The 21,136-nt window shown below is 59.7% G+C and overlaps 2 protein-coding genes across 3 annotated transcripts; both read left to right on the forward strand.

The window, feature by feature from the left end:
• The first annotated feature begins 275 nt into the window (after positions 1 to 275).
• On the forward strand, positions 276 to 9,368 carry TMEM150A (transmembrane protein 150A). The gene is made up of 7 exons (XM_079312309.1): positions 276 to 547; positions 2,268 to 2,315; positions 4,472 to 4,543; positions 4,689 to 4,756; positions 4,880 to 5,007; positions 5,871 to 6,048; positions 7,813 to 9,368. Exons 1-7 carry the CDS (start codon positions 468 to 470, stop codon positions 8,055 to 8,057), a joined length of 819 nt encoding a protein of 272 aa, XP_079168435.1. The 5' UTR covers positions 276 to 467; the 3' UTR covers positions 8,058 to 9,368.
• A 290-nt stretch (positions 9,369 to 9,658) lies between these two features.
• On the forward strand, positions 9,659 to 20,558 carry NFKB2 (nuclear factor kappa B subunit 2). 2 transcript variants are annotated; one of them, XM_079312307.1, is made up of 24 exons: positions 9,659 to 9,769; positions 12,368 to 12,554; positions 13,566 to 13,610; positions 13,937 to 14,015; positions 14,488 to 14,528; positions 14,631 to 14,729; positions 14,976 to 15,127; positions 15,722 to 15,828; positions 15,975 to 16,133; positions 16,211 to 16,315; positions 16,459 to 16,544; positions 16,663 to 16,801; positions 16,881 to 17,000; positions 17,097 to 17,282; positions 17,444 to 17,585; positions 17,714 to 17,828; positions 18,025 to 18,232; positions 18,323 to 18,492; positions 18,655 to 18,757; positions 18,870 to 19,099; positions 19,293 to 19,362; positions 19,477 to 19,649; positions 19,725 to 19,836; positions 19,932 to 20,558. In XM_079312307.1, exons 2-24 carry the CDS (start codon positions 12,510 to 12,512, stop codon positions 20,045 to 20,047), a joined length of 2,802 nt encoding a protein of 933 aa, XP_079168433.1. In that variant the 5' UTR covers positions 9,659 to 9,769; positions 12,368 to 12,509; the 3' UTR covers positions 20,048 to 20,558. The 2 variants fall into 2 exon arrangements, with proteins under 2 accessions (XP_079168433.1, XP_079168434.1); XM_079312308.1 differs by lacking the exons at positions 9,659 to 9,769; positions 12,368 to 12,554 and adding an exon at positions 12,613 to 12,797.
• Positions 20,559 to 21,136: the final 578 nt, after the last annotated feature.

Here is a 21,136-nt window from a genome sequence, read left to right on the forward strand (position 1 = left end):
CTGCAGCGGGCTGTCGATGCCCGAGTCAGCCCTGGCAAACGCTGTTCGGTGCCCAGCTCCCGGCAGGGCGCTGGCTGCTGAGCCGTGCCTGTCCCTCAGCCTTGGCGCTGTGGGGCCGCCCGCCCCGCGGGGCCCGGCGCTCCCGCTCCGTGCCGCCCCGCTCGCCCTGCGCTCCCCGGGCCGCCGGCGCGGGCGCCACGTGGCGCCGAGGGCCGCGCGGGCCCGGCCCGCTCCCCGCCGCCGCCGGACGGGGCGGGCCCGGCCCTGCCGCCGAGCGGGACCCGCGCTGCCCCGGGGCGGGGCCGGCCTGGCTGTCCCGGCGCCGCTCGCACGGCCGGCCCCGCTCCGCCCGCCAGCCCGGCCCCGGCCCCGCCGCCCATGGGGAGCGCGGCCCGGCGGCGGCCCGGCAGCAGGAGGCAGCGGGGAGGCTCCCCCGGCGGCCCCGCTCGCCCCTAGCCCGGCGGGGCATGCCCGGCCCCAGGATGCCGGCCTGGGGGATCCTGCCCGTCACGCTGCCTGCCTTCACCATCACCGGCATGTGGATCGTGTGAGTGCCGCGGGGTCGCCGCCAGCCGCCACCCGCGGGGGTTGGGGCCGGGTGCTGCGGGATAGCTGGGGCCGGGGGTTGGAGGATGCTTTAGGCTGGGATGCTGCAAGGTGGGATGCAGCGGGCAGGAGGTTGCGGGGAGCCGCCGTTCCCGGTCACGTTGGGACACTTCTGGACACTCAGGGGCTCCCGCAGCTCCCTGAACCCCCACAGCCGCTGGCTGTGCCTCGCTGTCCTTCCATCCCTGTCACCCTGCGGGATGGCGTGCCTGTCTCGGCGGGGCCGCGGCCGACCTCAGGTGGCACGGGAGCGGCACGGGAGCCCCGCAGCAGCCCAGGCACTGCAGCGCAGGGTGCTGTGCGCTCATGGGCACCCAGCCCCTGTGCTGGATGGGTGGAAGGGCCTCGTGCCGGGAGTAGGGGCTGTGTCACTTGGGAGAACAGTGCTAGTCCACCCCAGCCGTCCTCTTCTCAGGCCCTAACACTGGTGAGCAGTGGATGAAGGACTTTTCTCAAAGCACCGGGAGGTTCATTATAGGTGGAGGGACTTCCTGGGGTGTGGGATGGAATAAATGCACCCCATACACATGCAGGCTCCTCCAAGAGCTTCCCCCTGAGGTATTGCCTGTCCTACTTCACAACAAAGCTGAATGTTGTACCTGGTACTAGGAACTTAGGCTCCAAGTTTTTTCCTCTGACACCTCGCAAAGTATGGGCTGTCTCCCGTGAGTGACCCTGGGGAACAGATGCCCCTCCAAACCAAAGCAGCTCAGGTGGGAGTTGCTGCTTATGGTCCTCACAGCCTGAGCTGCTCTGGGAGCGGCCCTTTCGGATACCTGTGCTGGGAGATGGCTCAGTGAGGGCTCTGCTCCTTGGTGGCTGGCCATGCTGTTCCTTGGTTTCCCCCACCTGTCCTGCTCTTTGCCTCTCTTCTGGGATCTTTTTGCAGTCCAGCTGTTGCATGGCCAGCTTGGGAAGGAGAGGAGTTTTCATACTGGTGTTGGGCTTGTTTTTAACCTGAGCTGTTCACAGCCGCCAGTGATTTGAACAGCAGGGTGCTGCCCAGTGCTGTGGCTGCCAGGCAGGAGGGCTCCTCGATGGCTGGGGTGGGGGCCATGGGGCTGAGACCCCTTGGAGTGGAGCAGGATGCATGTCATTAACCCCTCGTTATGCTGCTCCAGGCACAAGGGTGACTCTGCAGTGAAATGCTTGATGGAGCTGATGTGCCCATAATGCCCTCCCAGTGCCGGCGGGGGCTGAGGGATGCACGGCAGGGGCAGTGCCATTGGGTGGCACCCGGCACAGCTGTCGGCTGGTGGAGAGCCCCGATGGCAGGGCATGCCAGGAGGGCTCTGTCAGAGCAGTTCCCCAGAGCCCGTGGAGCACAGCAGCACGATGGAGAGGCCCCACAGAAGCAGCTGCACTCAACTGGAGCAGGAGGTGGCTCTCAGCAGGGATGGGGGTACAAGGCAGGGGAACCTCGTCCCAGCAGTGGGAGTTATGCAGAGCATGTGCTCATGCACTTGTTTTTCTTTTCCCTGCTTTGTAAAGCCGGGAGGTGCCGACTTTACACACAGGATGAGTGCTGGCCCCTGGCAGGGAGTAAGGGCTTGTGTCCTTTGCTCTGGCAGCTCATCCCTGGGGCTGCTCTGAGTGCTGGCAGGGAGTGGGGATGAGGGAGGTGGGTGGCTGTGGTAACCCTGTTGTTGTGTCTCCTCCAGATATGCCATGGCACTGTCCAACAACCACATCTGCCCTGTCCACAACTGGTAAGGCCTAGGGGGAAGCAGGGGCTTTTTGGCACATGCTGGCCTGATTGAAGACTCAATGCCAAATCCCTCCATACCTGTCCCACTTGAAGTATGCCCAGCTGTGCCAGACCACTGGGTAGCTGAGGCACTCCCTGCACCGTGACTGTGCTGAAGGGGGGTCGGGGATGGTAGGAAAGGTGAGAGAATTAAAGGAGCACAGAGCTGCCTTCTTCCCCAGCAGACATGGTGGTGATGGGCTGCAAATGCCACGGGGCACGTGCCCCCTTCCCAGCCGAGTGCCTTTGGGAGAAGAGCAGCTTGGGACTGAGCTGCTGTCAGGGCTGGGCTGCCCTCCCTCCCCTGCCCAGGCTTGCCTGTGCTAATGGCTGCTCTGGTGAGCAGTCCAGCCTCGCTGCAAACCAGGCAGCAAGGAGGCCATTGAAAAAACATTGAAAGTATGAAAACAAGTGGTCAGGGAATTACAGAGGGCTATGTCTCCATGGAAAAGGTTGTGACTTGCTTGCTTGAGGCTAAATCTGGCAGTGCCAGGGGGATGGGATGGTCCTGCAGCACCGGGACACCCCATGGGCAGAGCTGCCTGCAACACCCCCAAATGGGGGATGAGGCATGGAAGAGACAAGGGCTGGGAAAAGAAACACTGTTTGGTCTCTTGGCAACTCCTTCTACAGAGTTTTTGGCTTGTAGTGTCGCCTTAAAAATCTGCCCAGAAAGATCCATGTTAGTTTAATTCTTGCTGGAGTCTTTGAAGAAGTGAAAAAAAAAAAAACCTGCTGCCATTTCCTGCCTGATGGCTGATTTTGCCCTGGGAAGAATGTGTGTGTCGGGTTGTCTCTGCTGCACAGCCAGCCCTTAATGACGAATAATGCTTCCCAGCCTTGGGCTGCTTGCTTTAAACAAAATAATAATAAAAAAACCCTTCCCAAACCAAACACAGCCCCAAGAGCAGCCTTTGAGGAGGCCGTGGGGCTCCATGCCTCGCCTGGGTTTAGTGGTTGGAAAACAAAGCCACCAGTAAACTGAGGAGACTGAAAAAACATCAGAGCCCAGCCCAGCCCTTTCCAAAAAGGCTTTTTTAACCATGTGCTTGCTGCATAGCTGAAGGAGGTGAATGGACAGCCTGGGTGAGGGACAGGTCAGCACTCCCCTCCACAGCTCCCCCACAGTGCTGTCCCCACTCAGTCCCCCCAGCGTGGGACTTGGGGTGTCTGTGGTGACCTTTGGGGCAGAGAACTTTGCACTCCCTGCGTGTGGTGTGAGCAGAGGGTCCCACTGGGCCATGCCAGGCAGAGGTACTGGGTGCCTGGGTGATGCTACAGCAAAGAGGCACCCACAAACCCACTTCCAGTGTGTGCCAGCTCCTGGGAGAGCTGTGAGGGTGAGTGCACGTGAACCCCACGGTGGGAGTTTGGTTAGGGTTGCAGGCAGCTGCTGTGGTACAGGAAGGGCTGATAAGACCTGGGGGTGCCTGGACTCATGGGTCTGTGGGTGCAGGAGGAGCTCCCAGGGCACTGTGCTGGGTGCAGGCAGCAGAGCCGGGCCCAGCCCTGCCGTGCTGGGACTACCCCGGTGCACTGCTGGTGTGCCTGGCTCCAGGGCAGCCTTGGGGGCTGGCTCTGGTCATGTTGTCCCTCAGGCAGTGCCTCCCAGCTCCCTCCCTCACTCCCAGGTGTGGTGGTGCTGCCCCAGGGGTGCCTGTGGCTGTGGCATTTCCCACAGATCTCAGCATTCCAACCCATCCCCTGCAGACCTGGAGCTGTCAGTGTCTGTGTGCCCAGCTTCACTGGTGCTTCCATCCTGGGAATATGTGAGGAGGCTGGCAGGTGGGTGATGCTGCTCCTGTCTGGGTGTGGGGCTGCCAGAGCCCCCTGCCCACACCCCTGCCTGTGCAGCCTCTGCCCTGCCATGGCCTCTGCCTTGCAGGCTGGGGCTCTGGGTGAGCAGCAGAGCCAGCAGGGAGGGAACAGGCTGTGGAAACTACCTGTGATGCTGCCTGTTGGCAGTGGTCACTCCCTGGAGGGTGTGAGCACATCCCTGAGTTTGGGCTGCACTCACTGCAGAGCAACTCGGCTACCCTTGCAGGGCCTGTGGGCAGGAGACAGGAGGGTCCTGGGCAGCATCTCAGCTCTCCTAATGTCTCCCTTTGCTGCTGGCAGGAGTTACAACCAGTCCTGTGACATGGACGGCCCCAGCTCCTGCTGCACGCTGGATCACATCCCCCTTGTCAGGTGAGCAGCCTCAGGGTGGGAGCAGGGGCAGAGCTGCGCTGAGACCCCTCCAGGGCAGCCCAACAGGGTGTCCTGGGGAGGGAGCCAAGCACACAGCCCAGTGCCCCCTGTCTGAGGGCTCCGTGGGTCTTGTTTGTCCCCACAGCAAGTGTGGCACCCTGCCTCCCGAGAGCTGCTTCTTCAGCCTCATCTGCAGCCTGGGCTCCTTCATGGGTGAGTGCCTGCTGCTGGGGAAGCAGGGTGGAGAGGCTGCCCTGCACCCACCTGGCATGGGGCAGCAGTGGGACGAGGGGACACAGAGAGTGGCGTGTGACAGGGCTGTGCTTCCTCCCGCAGTCATCCTGGTGGGACTGCTGCGCTATGCCCACCTCCTGGAGCGCCTGGGGCCGTCCCTCCTCAACACCCTGGGGCTGGCCACGGGCTGGGTCTGCGCTGCTGGCCTCACCATGGTTGGCAACTTTCAGGTAAGGCATCTCCTCAGGAGTCCCTGGGGGAGGGGGGCAGGAGAGGGCCTTGGCTGGAGCAGGGCAATGGCTGTGCTCAGCAGAGTAGGGTTTGTGGTGGTGGTTTTGGTGCAGCATCCCATCCATGCAGTCCTTCCCTTCCCCTGAGTCAGTGCTGTGCTTCCCAGGGTGCTGGGAATCCTCTTTGTGTATTCACAATTCAAGTCCAGATTAAGCTGCTGGGTTTGGTTTAACGTTTTCCTGAGCCCTCTCTGCCCTGTCTGTCTTCTCCATGGGCACGTGCAGGGGAAGGGACATGCTGTTTGGTCTGCTCCTGATCCTGCTCAGGGAGTGGCACCAGGAAACTGTTGGGGCAGAGCCTGTGCTCACAGGGACCAGAGCAGCCCAGGCTTGGCAGCACACGGCAGTGCTCAGCCCTGCCTGCACTGCCAGGCACTGGCCTCCCCGCAGCAGCCAGTACCCCCTGCTTGGCAGGAGGCTGCTGCCCACACCAGCTCTGGGAGGAGCTCTGCAGGCCCCAGTCCCCCTGGTGGCCCGGCCATGGTGAGCAGCGCTGGGCTGTGACCCCAGGAGGGGTGCAGGCAGTCCCTGATGGTGCTCAGGGCAGAGGGCAGCCCCTGCCCCTGGGCACAGCAGGGCTGCTGGCCTGTGAATAAAAGAAACAGAGTTCTTTGAGATCCCAGCAGTAGATGCTGGATCCAAGTCTGTTTTTCAGCCAGGAGTCAGGCATAGGTTGAGCTGCCTGTACCTGCTCCTGCAACTGCCTGCACCCCTTCCTGGGCAGGAGTCCAACTCCTGGAGCAGAGTCAGGCTGCGATAGGCAGTGTCCCAGGGTGTTGGCACTGATGGTCTCTTCCCCACAGGTGGATCATGCCAAGGTGCTACACTACATTGGGGCGGGGGTGGCCTTTCCCACCAGCATGCTGTTCCTGCTGCTGCAGTCCATCCTCACCTACCGCATGGCCAGAACCCGAGGGCAGTACTGGACCGGCCACTTACGGAGCATCCTCACCACTGTGGCCTTCTTCACCCTCGTCTTCAGTATCCTGAAGGGTGTGGGAAGAAGACTGGGAATAGGTTGGTGAAAGGTGGTCCTCATGGTGGGGTATGCACCCCATACTCTCTATCCTTTGGTCTGGGAATGAGGCATGGTGCCAGGAGAGGAGCTGGCAGGACACTGAGGGTGGGCAGCTACACTGAGGTGTAGGGTGGAGGAGCAGCAGTACCAGGGCTGAGCAGAGGCTGAGGAGGGGAAGGGGTGCTGGTGGGTGTCTCTTGAAGTGCTGGGCTGCCCCAAACCACCCCTGCCCTGACTGCTGCAGCCCAACCACCGCTGCAGGCTCCAGTCACACACCACCTGATGAATTGTTGGGTTTTTTAAGGAGAAAAAGGTATTTTGAGCCCTTGGCAATGCAAAATCCATCTGGGTTACCTCTCTGACTGAAGCTGAGTACAAAAGTGCTGTGTGCAGGTGCCAGGTGGCTGCATGGCAGCACCTCTGCCAGCCAGAGCTTCTGGGCACTCACCAGCCAACCTGCCCATGGGACAAGGAAGGGCTTGGTGGGCAGGTACTGGGGTCTGCAGATGCTTTAGGGAGGGAGTGCATGGCATCAGGTGTGCTGGAGCTCAAATAATGGTCCCAAGTGTGTGGCTGGGGAGTGAGGAGCTTATTTGGGACTGAGGTTAGGGATAAATTGGGAAACAACGTAGGGGTTATTGGGCAGGAAGGGGAAAAAAGGGCATGCAGTGTCCATGGATCCCAAAGAGACTGGCTGGGGTCTGGCTAAGGCGAGCAGCACTAGAAGAGCCTGGGGGTGCTGGCGGGCCTGGAACATACCAGAGGGTCCTGCTCTGTCACCACAGCAGGCAGGGAGCTGGGAAAGGCAGGACTGCTGCAGGGCTGTGCCAGCTGGGAGGGACAGGAAGGGCATGTAAGGACAAGGAAGACAGGACTGGTGCCCATCTGCTGTGGCTACCCTGCTCTGTAAGCTCTGGGAACTGTCAGTGGGCAGACAGTGAGCTGTGGTGTAGACAGTGTGGGGAAAGGTCTGGGATGAAGGGAGGGAGTGGGGAGAGGGCTCTACACTCTGCAGGTCAGGTCCCTGCCTCTGCAGCTCTCACAGATCTTGGTCTCACTTGCAGAAGGCATAGTACTGCTGGAGGCTTCACCTAGAGGGCTGGGGGATGTGCATGCCTCCTCCTGTCAGCCACAGTAGCTCTTGCAATAGGTTTCTCTGGAGATTTTTGGTGGGAATGAGAGAAGAATGAAGAAATTCTGCTGATGGTATGATCTGGAGAAGTGGGAGCAAGCCCCCTCTCTGAGGTGGATGAGCCTGCAGCATAGAAGGACAGGAGGTGCTGTAGGACTGGGATGCAACAGTCCAAACCCTGTTTCAAAGTGAATTTTTCGTCTTTGACTGCATCCTGTGAGAGGAGGGAGACCACCAGCCTAGCTTGAGGAAGCAGCAGGAGTTTGGGGAAGTTGAGGCATCTGGACACCTGGCTTGTACTGAGACCTGCAGCTTAAGCTCCTCCTGCCCTGGCTTGTTCAGGTAATCCCAGCCTGGCATCAGTGCCATGATTTACCAAGGCTGGTTTGGGCATGTGTGCCCCTGCTTCACCCATGCCAGGGTCCTCCTGGTGCTGAGAGGAGCATGTGGGGGTTTTTCAGTGCTAGGAGTGGTGATGTGTTTCCTGCAGAGGATGAGTACTCACATCCACCCCAGCGTGCAGTGACAGTGGGATGTGGTCTTTCATGGGGTAGTTGGGGTTCAGCCATACTTTCCTTGACTGGGATACCCTCAGGTGGTGTGTTCTTCATCCAGGAGAGCTTTGTGCTACAGCACGTGGCTGCCTTGTGTGAGTGGATGTTCATCATTGATGTCCTGGTTTTCTATGGCACGTTCACCTTTGAGTTTGGGGCCATCTCCACAGACACCTTCCTGGTCCTGCTGAAAGCCAGCCGGGCCCCCAAGAGTTACAAAGGCGAGAGCAGCCTGTCCAGTATGGCCCACATCCACAGCCACGTGGAGGGCCTGGCTATGGCCTGACCCCCACGGGAGGCAGCCCACAGTGGAGACCCCAAATTGGGCTTGACAGTGACTCCCCACCCTGAGTATCTCTGAAAACCCCGCTGGTGTGTGTGGGGGTGTGTGTGTGTGTGTGTGTAGGTCTGCAGTGTCCTCCGCTCTCAGCAGGAGCTGTGTCCAGCACTCCTTTGGCAGCTGCTGCCCCTGCAAGAGCTGTCTTCTCCCTGCCCACAGGGTTTGGGGTCCCTGCTGGGGTGTGGGGATGCCAACCTGGTGCTATCAGCAGAGGCAGGATCTGCCCCTGAGCCTCTGGGTAGCCTGGTCTGAGTCAGGCTGCTGAAGGCAATCATACAGAGGCTTGCTCCTGTAAGGGACATGGGGAAAATAGGGGGCTCACCCTTTCTTCACCACACAAGCCTGGTGTGCTGGAAGGGGGCGAGATCTGTGTTCTTCCCTCCTTCACGGGGTAAGGTTCAGCTGAGCAAGCCTTCCAGCTGGCTACCATAACTGTCAGAGATGCCAAAAACACAGAGTGCCTTTTCCCTTCCTTGGAAGTGACTGCACTGCCAGTCTGTCTGCAACCCCAGTGAGGATGGCAGCAGGGGATCTCCCTGCCTGCCTTCCCAGAGGGTGGTGTTTCTGCAGGATGATTCCAGCTGGACTGTGCTGACCCCCCCACTCCAGGGCTCTCACTGCTCAGGACCTTCTATGCCATCAGTCAATTACTTTCCCCACTTTTTTTTTCAGCTTTGATAATTGCTGAGGCAGGTTTCACCTTCCTGGTCACAGCATTCCCCTGCTTCCAGCTAGTCTGGGAAATGAGTCTCCAAATTTACCATCATTCGGGGGATGTCCTGCAGGCACTGTGCCTGCAGAGCATTGAACTTCCTCTGCCACTGCCAGCCAGGGAATGTCCCAGGGAGTGCAGCCATGGAAAGGGGAAGCACTTTGTAGGAACAGAGGAAGTGTGTGCTCCATTCTTCTGGGACTCCCAAATCCGTCCTCTGGTGCCTTGGCTGATGCCTGCCTGGCAGGAGCCCATCCTGCTCAACTGCAGCATCCTTGCCTGAGGCTGGGGTGTTGAGGGGTGTGAGTGCTGTGTGTGTATGCCTGTGTGTGTATGTACAGATCTACAAATATATATGTGTGTGTATATATATATATACATACATATATATAAATATATATATATATATATATATAATCCCCTTGTCCCTGGAGAGGGACATTTACTGCTGCTGCTGCTGCTGTGCGCATTGATCAAGTTGGGCTTTCCTATTTGCCCACCTTTTCCAAACCAGCCTGTAAATCTACCAGTATATGTAGTTCAAAGAGGAGCCTTTCTGACTTTTGTATCTAATATATTTTATAAAAAGTATATATAAAGACAACAGTGAATTTACAGTAATAAAAGTGAAAATCAGCCATGGGTGAGGCAGATGGTCCTTCCCCGCTGGAGCAGCAGCCGGCTTTGGGAATGGGGTGCGGGTCCTGTCCCCCCAGCCGTGAGCCCGGGGCTCGCTTCTGTGTCCCGAGTGCCAGCCCGCTGGCGGGCAGGCGATGTCGCCGGGTGTAGCCGCCGGAGATGCCCGTCCCTTCGGGGGTCCCGGCCCGCCCTCCTGCAGTCTGCGCCGGGCGGAGCCGGGTCCGGGAAGCCCCGGGAGGCGGAGTCGGGCCGGGACTTTCCCGGTGCCGCGGCGGGGCGCGGCGGCCGGCCTGGGGCTGGGATGGAGGTAAGCGTTCGGGCCGGGCTGTGGGTCCGGAGGGGACGGGGGCACGGCGGGGCTATCCGTGCCAGCGGGAGAGCGGGCCCGGGGAAAGGGAGTGGGGCGGTGCCGAGGTTCAAAGTTCCTGTGGATGGGCTGCCGGTCCCAGCGGGAGGGTCCTGGGCTCGCTCTCGCTCCCGCAGCTGCAGGGGCTGGTTCCTGGCTGCCTCTGGGCCAGCCATGCGGCCAGCTGGGCTAGGGGATGTTGGGGAGACCCAGGCTGGAGAGACACTTGCTCTCGTGGAGGGGAGAGGAGACAGCGGTTCCCAGCCCTGGCGCTTACACGCTTTTCCCTGCCGGTGGGGAAGTTCCTTGTTTCCTGTGTTGGCAGTGGGTTCTGCCCATCCTGCAGCTCTCCCTCTTGCGTCCTGAACCCTGCCTGCGCTGAAGCAGGGCTGGCTTTCTGCCCGCTCCGAGCAGAATCAGATCCGTGTCCGCAGGCTCGGCGAGCTCTAGCCCAAGTGGAGCCGTGAGCAGCAGCACGGTACTGGTACTGTGGGCAGAGTGGAAACTGGAGAGAGTGAGAGACAGCAAACGCGGGGCTGACGCTGGGAGGGGTTCTCTGAGGGCATACATCTGGATTAATAGCTCATTATAGCAGAGGAGCTGATTTACAGGCCCTTAGAGGAGAAAACCAGAAGATCAGTGGGTGGCTGGGGTTTGCCAAAACCAACTTGATAGCCACAATGGGAGTAAAGGCATTTTATGCAGAGATATACAAATGGTTTCAGTGCTCAAAGGCAGGCTGTCAGAAGGGGAAGACTTAGAAAGCTTTCAGGGAGTGGGGATTTCTCTCTACCATACTTGCTGGTCAAAGACTCGGTTTCCAGGAAGGGTTTCAAAGTCACTGTGGATGTGATATGAGAGAGTCTCAGCAGCCTCGTGCCAGTAGCTGTTGGGACTCCAGGGATGGAGCAGAGCAGAGGATTTGTGCAGAAAGTAAGGCCAAGTATTTAGGGCTGTTGTTTGCAGATGTTAGCAGACCCCAGGGAAATCAAAATGCAAAGGGAAGAGTATATTAGAGGAGCAGCCAGCTGAGTGGCTGGAACATGTCAGCTGTACACTAGCACAGTTCAGAGCAGGGCTGCACTCGTGCTGCCTCCTGCGCTTCTGGAGCACCCTTTCCCATGGCTACTAAATACTCCTGCCTCAGATAGGCTGACGTATGTTTCCCTCCTGCCTGCAGGGCATCAGCTCTGCAAGTCAGCCGACTGTCATGGGAGGAAAGAAAATAGCACCTGCATTACTAGGTCACGTTCAAGGAGCTGCAGGCATGGAAGAATGGCTTTAGCTCACACAGCATGCCAAAGGCTGGTCCTTAATTGAAGCAGCCTGGCTGGCACAGGGAGGCTGTGCCATCTGGCAAGGGTGCTGCCCTCCAGGGCAGGGAGCTGGTGCTGCTCTGGACAGTGCCTTGCAGCTGGATTGCTGCTTTTCCCCCCCCCGTTCCCAGCGATGCCCAGAAGATCCTTCCTGTACCATAGGAATGTGTGAAGATGGGGAGGAATTAGCCAAACAAATGGGGCCTGCAGTTCAAGCCCATGATCCAGGGCAGATGTGTTGGGTAACAGAGCAGGGGATGCTACTGATGGAGGAAGGAGAGATGTGTTCCCTTCTGGGATGTGGATAAAAGCTGCATGTGCTACACTCCTAGGGGAAACCCCAAGTCCTGTGGGCCAGAAAGGCATGCTGCTTGGCACAGGAGGCAGGACTTCACCTTGAGAACAGGTCTGAGGTTGCCTGAGGTTGCTTTTCCATGAACAAGGAAGCAGGTGGTGACACCATCTCTGCTCAGCAAGTGTGGTGGGCTTCCTCCAGCACAGACTGCACAAGTGTGCAGGGATATAGCTGGCAACCTCCAGAGAGAGCCAGAGCTGTGTGGAATGGGGAGATGCAGGCACGACTCCATGACATTCTTTAGTCATGCTATTTGCTGCAACAAGTTGAAGTGTCCCAGCACACTGAGGAAGGTTGCTTGGCTCTTTGTTCACCTCTCTGGAGGATCTGTGCCAGCAGATAGGGTGGCTGACTGCTGGTGGCATGCTGAAGCTGTCCAGGTGGGATGATCAGTGAGATCCCAACAGCAGGCACTGTGCTGCTTCCCACAGACCAGCAGGGGGTTCTGCCCATGTTCCTACGCCTTCGGAAGCCCCCGCAGAATGGCAAGATGAAGGTCCCCACCTCGTTTTGCAGTGCTGGTTCTCCACCTTCCTTGCACCCTGCCCTGCACTTGCGGGTCCCACAGACCCCACATTCCAGGCTGCACGCCTGCCTAGGATGCATCTCCGTGCTTAGGTGGCAGGACAGCTGGGAAAAACCTCAGGCTTGGGGTCACAGGACAGCCCCGTTGGAAGACCTGAGTGGCTGAAAAATCTTGAAAAGGCTCTGTTCAGCTTCTGAAGAATATGAGTCACGCACGGATTGAACAATGCCCTTCCTTCCCCTCTTCTCCCACACACTCAAAATCCCCTGAGTGGGACCTGCAGCAACCACTGATTCAGAAATTCATGGTATGAGGGCATCGTGGAGTCAGATATGGGGTTTTTTTTTCTTTTCATTGGTTAGTGAGAAGAAATGCAGAGCACACCCGTAGGCTCTCCCCTGATCCTGCCCCTCTGCTAGAAGTCGCCGGTGGTTTTCTGTGGTCAGGCAGCCCTTGACCCCAGCGGAATTCTTCCTGCCTGTGGTACTGGCAGTCCCTGTGGCGATGCTGGGGCTGGACGGGTTGCTGAGACCAGCCTCTTCCTCTCCGGTGAGTAGGAGGGTGTGAGCGCTGTGGGCGGCAGGGAAGGGCCCGTGCTGCTGGCAGTGCCTTGCTGAGGTCGGCGGGGCGGGAAGCATCCAGTGCCAGCGCTGGGGCGGTGGGAGATGCTCCTGCAGGGAGCTCCGGGGCTGCCGCTGCCGCTCTGAAGCCAGTGGGAAGGCGGCAATGGGAACGCGGCTGGCGAATGCCTCTCTGAGGCCACCTCCGCGGGAAGGATGCAGGGGCTGCTGTGTAAGTTGAAATTGGGGGAAGCACCCCTTTGGGTGCCTGGTAAGGGGTTTCAGACTCTGCTTCGCTCTGCATACTCCAGGGAGAGCCTGTGGGCTTGGGGGGCAGCACTTTGGGGCGACTCCTGTTCGAGTCCATATGGGCTCGGAGACGACATCCCGGTGCGGGACACACATCCCTGTGTGTGGGGTGATGCGGGGAGCGACCTTGGGGACCCGGGGCTGCTGCGGGGCTTTATGGCGCGGGCGGGTGTTTTCAGCCGTGCTGCACGGCAGGTCTGTGGGGAAGGGCTGATGGCAGCGCAGCGGGGACTGGCACCCGGAGCGGGACAGGCGGCCGGGGACGATGGGGGACAAATCCCTCCGTTCTCCCGGGGGAAAATACGGCACATCTGGCGCCCCGGGGCGAGAATGGCCGGGGGAGGCGGGCGGGACTGCTCCGGGATTTCCAGCCCGCCCGGGGCTCCGCGTCCAAAATTCCCAGGCGCGGAGGGGACAGCCCGTGCTACCGCCCCGGGCGGGCGAAGAGCAGCGGGCCGAGCGGAGCCCCGCTCCGAGCCGGGCCGGGCCCCCGCTCGTGTCCCGTGTGCCGAGTCCCCTGTCCTGTCCCCTGGCCGTGTCCCGAGCCGTGCCCCGGCCGCGGCGGGGCGGGGCGGGCCGTGACGCGCGGTCCCGTCATTTCCCGGCTCGGCGGGGTTTCTAGGGACTTTCCGGAGCGGCGGTGCCTTCCTGCAGCCCGCTCCCCGCTCAGCCCCCCTCTCTCTCCCCGCAGGCCGGCGGCCGGCCCCGCGCCGACATGGACGAGCAGTTCCAACCCGTGAGTGCGGCACGGACCCGACCGGACCGGACCGGGGGCTGTCGCTGCCGGCTCCCGGCCCCGGAGCTGGGCAGGGACAGTGCCCGACCCCACGGGGGGGTGGGAGCTGGGGGTCTGTGCCTGCTTCCGCGGTGGGAGGGTCTGAGTCAGCCTCCAGGGTGGGCACTGAGGGGTCTGCACCTGCCCACCTCTCTTCCCGGGCAAAGACAGGGATCTGTGCCTGCCCCGGTGGGGTTCTGTACCACACTGCCATCGCCCGCCCAGGGTGGCTGGGGGATTCCTGTCCCAACACACTCACCACACTCATCTTCCCTCCCACCACCTAGTGCCTGGATGGGATTGACTATGATGACTTCAGTTTTGGCTCCCACATGATGGAGCAGAAGGAGCCCCTGATGGAGACAGGTAAGGGCCCCTCTGGCTGTACCCTTCCAGGGGTCCCCAGCTGCAGTGGAGTTTCCCAGCAGGTTGACTCACGCCTCTTAGTTCCCAGAAGCACCACAGGTTTTGTCCTTACTGGTCCCACTGTGGGCTGGCTGGGAATCCCTGCCCTGTGCCACCAAGATGGGGCTTGTTCAATCTGGCCCTGCTGCTCAGTCTACCAGGGACTGCCAGGCTGGGCTGTGACCTCCCGGGGGTCCCTGCTCCCCCAGTGACAGAGCATCCTCTTGCCCTCCCCTCCTCTTCCTGCTTCTCTGACTGCTGTTCCCAGCTGGGCTGTGACAGCACAGGGTTTGGGGGCTCTGAGAACCCCCATGGGTCAGACAGAGGTCACATCACTTTCAGTGCTGTCCCTGTATCTCCAGCATCCTTAGTGAGAACGTGCACTTTGGTTTTCCCACGTTTCTCATTGGTACCTCTTCTTTCTGTCCTCCAGCGGAAGGTCCCTACCTTGTCATTATTGAGCAGCCAAAGCAGGTAAGGACGTCATCCAGGTAAGGACAGGTGTAGCTGTCACCTCCTGCTCTCACAGCATCAGGCTTTGGCCACCCTTGGCTGACCTGTTCTTTGCCTCCACAGCGGGGTTTCCGATTTCGGTACGGCTGCGAGGGCCCTTCCCATGGGGGGCTGCCGGGAGCATCCAGTGAGAAGGGGCGCAAGACCTATCCCACTGTCAAGGTGAGTGCTGCCATGGGCAGGGGATGGAGCAGTGTCTTCAGCCAGGAGTGCATGGGCATCAGGAGGGAGCCTTGAAGGAAGGACAGGACATATTTAATAAGCTCTCATGTGTCTCCTGGTGCTAGAGGGGTGGGAGGGCTGCGGCAGGAGGGGTGGTGGCCATGGGGAGGGATAACAGGGATTTGTAGAGAATTCTTCAGGCTCCTGACTTATTGTACCTGAATCCCATCTCCTTCTTCCCTGCAGATCTGTAACTACACAGGGGTGGCCCGGATCGAGGTAGACCTGGTGACACACAGTGACCCTCCCCGGGTACATGCCCACAGCCTGGTGGGCAAGCAGTGCAATGAGGCTGGCAACTGTGTCACGATCGTGGGACCCAAGGACATGACTGCTCAGTACGTGCAAAGATGACCCAGGGTGGCCTCTTGCCTGTGTGAGGTGGCTGTGGGTTCTGCCTGCAGTTTATGAGACGGGGAGAAGATAGGGGTTAGTGCACCCTGGAGTTGGCTTTGCTAGATGAGGTTAGGTGTGTGTTTAGACAAATTCGTTGTTACAACTCTGTCCCCTGGGCATTTTGCCTGTCTCTGGGTTTTGACATATGCAACTTATTTTGAGCTTCTACCCTTGAAGGTTGCAGATGACTTTTGAAGTTAGCCTGAGTCACAGGGTTATTCTGCAACTCCTGCAGTTGCTCTTACATATCCATCCCTGGCTCAGCTCAGTACCATTTGCATCCCTCTGGCTTTCAGTCCTCCTGGGCTTGTCTTTGACAGCCCTTTAGACTTGCCACCTGTGGGAGCCCAGAGTTTCTGGGGCTCCTTTCCTCTCTTCTGTGGTTGCTCTTCTGCCGCACACACACTGATTCCCTGCTGCCTGAGTGTCACCACTCTGTGCTCAGGTCCTTCCCAGCTGCAGAAGTACATGCCCATTTGGGCTTGCTGCTCCTGTCCTTGATGCTCCCAGATCCCAGCAGGTTCCCTCTTCTCCAGGTTCAGCAACCTGGGTGTGCTGCATGTCACCAAGAAGAACATGATGGAGATCATGAAGGAAAAGCTGAAGCAGCAGAAGATGCGCAACAGAAGCCAACTGCTGACGGGTGAGGGCAGCCTGGGGACTCAATGGGCCTCAGCACCACGGGCTGACAGCTGCAGGCTGGGCTTAGTGTGGGGCTGGGATGGGTAGGAAGGGGACCTGGGGCACCGTCCCCCCATACAGCCTGACAGTTTGTCCCCTGCCCTGCAGAAGTGGAGCTGCGTGAGATCGAGCAGGAGGCAAAGGAGCTGAAGAAGGTGATGGACCTGAGCATTGTGCGGCTGCGCTTCACCGCCTACCTCCGTGACAGCAGCGGGAACTTCTCACTGGCCCTCCAGCCTGTCATCTCGGACCCCATCCATGACAGCAGTGAGTGTGGGGCCAGTCTGGGAAAGGGATGGGGCAGGACTTATGCACAGTGATTCCCAACACCTCTTGCTCTGCAGAGTCCCCTGGAGCTTCCAACCTGAAGATCTCACGGATGGATAAGACAGCAGGCTCTGTGCGGGGAGGAGATGAAGTCTACTTGCTGTGTGATAAAGTTCAGAAAGGTAAAAGCCATTCTCTCAGACAAAACCTTCTGGAGGGGCTGTGGCAAGAGAGATCTGGGGCCCCTGGGTGATCAGGGATCTGTGTCCTTGGAGCCTGTTTGGGGCAAGGAGACAGGCGTTGCCAGTGCCACTTCTCTCCCCAGATGACATTGAGGTGCGTTTCTACGAGGATGATGAGAACGGCTGGCAGGCCTTTGGGGACTTTTCTCCTACAGATGTGCACAAGCAGGTACAGGGGAGGTGGGGAGTGTCCTGCTCTGCTCCAAGGCAGATGAATGCCCTGTGGGGTGAGGTGGCCCCAGCTCCAGAGATGAGCAGAACCTCATGTCCGTCATGTCCTCCCGCAGTACGCCATTGTCTTCCGCACGCCCCCCTACCACAAGCCCAAGATCGACCGTCCTGTCACCGTCTTCCTGCAGCTGAAGCGGAAGCGGGGAGGGGACGTGAGTGACTCCAAGCAGTTCACCTACTACCCGGTGGTGGAAGGTGAGCACTACCCAGGCAGGCTGGCACGTGCCCTGCTGCTGGGGCTGCCTCTCACCCTGCTGCCCCTCTCTCCCCACAGATAAGGAAGAAGTGGAGAGGAAGCGCAAGAAAGTCCTGCCTCAGTTTCCTCAGCACTTCGGCGGGGGCTCGCACATGGGGGGGGCTGGTGGTGGGGCTGGGGGCTTTGGCTCTGGAGGAGGTGAGTGGCAGTGCCTCTTGCCCTTCCTTTCTCAGGTGATGAGGTCTGGCCCTGGGTGCTCCCTTTTGCTCACCCATCCTCTGCCTTGCCCCACAGGTGGGAACCTCAGCTTCCCATACTCCCCTGGGCTGACCTACAGTAGCATCTATTCATCTGGCCCCCATCCAGTGGGGAGCTACCAGGGGGGTGTTCAGATGAAGGGCTCCGAGGCAGAGGGGCCTGGGAGCGACAGGCAGGCACCTGCAGAAGAGAGCACGTATTGCAAGGAACTACAGAAGCACGGTAGGAAGGGCTGAGCTTGAGGGAGGGCTGGGGCACAGCCGCAGGAGAGGAGGCTTGGACTGGGGACCTTTTGGGGTTTTTGTGGTGCTCTCCAACCTGGTGGATGCACAGGGGTAGATGAGGCTGCTGCTCCTGGAGGTGACATCCTGCTTTGCCCCCAGCCCAGCTGTGCCAGCTGTGGATGCTGGCGCTAGCCCGTCGCAATGCCCATGCCCTGCTCGACTACTCGGTCACTGCCGACCCCCGCATGCTGCTGGCAGTCCAGAGGCACCTGGCAGCGTCACAGGACGAGAACGGAGACACGTGAGCACACGAGGGGTTTGAAGGGAGAGACGGGGCCTTGTCTGTCACAGCCATTACGGGGGCTCTGAGGGCAGCAGGAGTACCTGGAGAAGCGTGGAGCTGAGCTAGGGCCATCCCTCTCTCTGCAGGCCTTTGCACCTCGCTATTATTCATGAACAGACAGCTGTGATCAAGCAGCTGATCGACATCATTGTTAGCATCCCCAGCCAGCAGATCATCAACATCTCCAATAATCTGCAACAGGTACGTGTTTTTCAGTGAGTTCTCCTCTACCTGGGAGTAGTTCCTCACTCCTGTTTTCCAACCCTGGGGGCTCCTGTAGCTGCTCCTGCTGAGGGGAGGCTACAGATCTGATCAAGTTGCAGCTACTGGAGAGAATGGTGGTACAGGACTTGGCTCCTCTTGTGTGCGCTGCTGAGAATGTGCTGCTGTCCTGCAGACACCACTGCATCTGGCAGTCATCACCAAGCAGCCCCAAGTGGTCCAGCTCCTGCTGCAAGCCCGTGCCGACCCAACCTTGCTGGACCGCTATGGCAATTCCCTGCTGCACCTGGCACTCCAGGCTGGTGATGAAGAGATGCTGAGGACGCTGCTGGCTCACCTGGGCTCAGCTGCCCCTTACCTGCTCCGCCTGCCCAATTTCCATGGTGAGTGTGGCTCAAGGATGATGGGCAGGACCCTGGTAGTGCCATCATGGGCTTGGCCAGAAGGCTGCTGAGCCTGTCCCCATCTTGCAGGCCTTCTGCCTGTGCATTTGGCTGTGAAGGCAAAGAGCTTGGCTTGCCTGGACCTGCTGGTCAGGACGGGAGCAGATGTGAATGCAGTGGAGAGGCAAAGTGGGAGGACCCCACTGCATCTGGCTGTGGAGATGGAGAACCTGAACATGGCCACCCACCTGGTGAAGAAGGTATGGAGCAGCTGGTGTAGTGGTGGCTGTGGGAAAGGGATGGGCTGCAGCCTCCTATAGGCTCCTGGCACAAGTAGGAGGTCCCCTAAGGCCTTGGGGTGACAGGGTGTAGGAGGAGCAGTGGCCAGGCAGCCCATCCTCATGGCCTCACACCTTTCTTAGCTGGGAGCAGACATCAACAGCCGGACTTTTGCTGGGAACACCCCCCTTCACTTGGCTGCTGGCCTGGGCTCCCCTACCCTCACCAAACTGCTCCTTAAAGCTGGTAAGACACTGCCCTTCCTCCTTCCCTCCCCATAGCTCTGGCTGCCTGTGCTGAATGGTGCCAGGCACACGGTCGGACCCGTGGGCCTGGCTCATGCCATCCTTTCCCACAGGGGCAGATGTTTTGTGTGAGAACGATGAGCCCATGAGCCTGTCCTCGTCAGAGGCCAGCAGCGACACAGACACCGACCCTGAGGAGCAGGAGCTGGCCATGGATCTGGGAGAGCCAGCCCCGGCTGCAGAGCACAGCTCCAATTCCAAGCTCTCCACACAGGGGCACTGGCAGGCAGGGCACAGGCAGCGCCGCTGCCACACGTCCCTGGACCTGACTCGGAGCCAGAAGGTGTGTGCCACAGCAGGACAAAACTCACTGGGAGTGTTCCTGTGCAGGCCACGGCATGCACGGGGCACAGTGCCAGGAGATGCTCCTGCGAGGATGCCTGTGCTCCTGTGTGTCCTCCAGAGATGCAAGGTGTGAGAGGCAGTGGGGAATCTGGGCAGTGCTTTGGAAGACTGATATCCGTGTCTGTCTGCAGGTGCGAGAGATCCTGCTGCAGGCCTCCCAGCAGGGACCCGAGGCAGAACTGCCCACTGCCCCCCAGCCAGGTGAGCAGCCCCTTCCCCCCATCCCCCCAACTCAAAAGCACCATGCCTGGGCAGGGTAACCCCCTCCCAGAGCAAGGATGGGCAGCCTGTGATGGGGGCACCTGTTCCACACAGGGAAGGTGCTGTCACTGGACAATGAGGCACTGCAGGGGCTGGAGCAGCTGCTGAACCAGGACTGCAGTGGGTCAGACTGGATCGAGCTGGCCAAGCGCCTGGGGCTGTGCAGCCTCGTGGAGACCTACAAGGACACGCCCTCGCCCAGTGCCAGCCTCCTGCGCAGTTACGAGGTCAGTGCCTGCTTGGGTGCCTCTGTCCCCCTGCCTGTCTGGCCACCAGCCCTGCTCACTGCCCTCTCTCTGCAGCTGGCAGGTGGCAGCCTGGGAGGACTGCTGGAGGCACTGGACTCCATGGGGCTCCACAACGCTGTGAGGATGCTCCACAAAACCGAGGCACTGGATAAGCTGCAAAACACAGGTACAGACACTGAGGGCTGGGGCTGGTGGGCAGGGAGTGTCTCTGCTGCCCTCCTGTTGGCCCATGGCTAAGAGCACCCGGGGATTGCTTTGCAGAGCTGAAGGAAGACAGTGCCTATGGCAGTGAGTCGGTGGAGGAGGAGCAGGCGCCCACACTAGCCCTGAAGCCAGGGGGTGAGCTGCCCCCCAGCCAGCAGCCACAGGTGCACTGAGGAGCCAGCCAGCAGCCCCTGTGACCACACAGGAGCTGCACTGCCCTCTGCCTTGCCCACACAAGTGCCTTCTGGACTTGGGGTCCGGCTACCTGGACTCAGGGGGATGGGATGCAGCTGGCTCCTGCCCGTCTCTGCTCTTATTTAATGGTCCCTTTTCTGAATAAAAGGACACAGGTTCCATTAGTCTTTGCCCTCCCTCTCTCCAGCCCCAGCTGTGAGCTGGGAACTAACCCTCCTGCATCCTGCCTGGGTTTGGAAGCCTGGCAGTGAGGAGACAGATGCCAGCCCCTCCTCAGCATCCCTTGGTGCTGGGGCTGTCCCCAGCCATGGGGAAGAAACCACAGTGCACCCAAGAAGTGAAGAGCAAGTTTTACTTCAGTAACTGAGAAGAAGCTGTACAAAGGTTTTTTTTTAACCCCCCACCCCCCAAGCCACCTGGGGCAAGGGTGGATTTTTCTTTTTTTTTTTGCAATAGACTCAAAAGAGCAGAATAAAAAGTTTTGACACATTCGCAAAGTCAGTGCTGAAACCAGCCAGGTCCCAGGCGGCTGAGAACTGCGTGTGTGTGCCAACCTCTGGTCACAGCCCTTCACTGTGCCTGGATCCCTTTCTGGACAATCCTGCAGCTGTGCTCCCTCACTTGCCCCTTGCTCTGGACAAGTATCCTACAGCCCACTCTGGCGTGGTGAGGGCTGCCCCAGCCTGCCCCTCACTTTGGTAAGGAGGGAGCCTGTTGCTGAGGAAAGGGCTGCACCACTGCTGCTGCAGCATGAGGACTGCAGCACTGCAGATCAGACTTTGCTGGCAGCCTCTGAGGCCCCAGCCATGCATTGGAAAGGAGATGGGAAGAAAAGCTCGCTCCAGCCTGTGCTGGACCCACAGGGCAGAGGGACCCCGCATCAACCCTGGCTCCAGGGGTCACCAGCCCGCAGGGAGTACTTACACACTGCTCCCCACCGTGCCCTGGGCACGATGCTCACACCCAGGTTGCTGCAAACAGGGCCAGTCCAAGCTGCCAGCAGTGGGGGATGGAAAATGGGAGTCATGAAGCACCGGTGCATCAGCCTCCAATGCAGCCACACATGC

This window comes from Erithacus rubecula (assembly GCF_903797595.1).
Source record: "Erithacus rubecula genome assembly, chromosome: 9".
NCBI lineage: Eukaryota > Metazoa > Chordata > Aves > Passeriformes > Muscicapidae > Erithacus > Erithacus rubecula.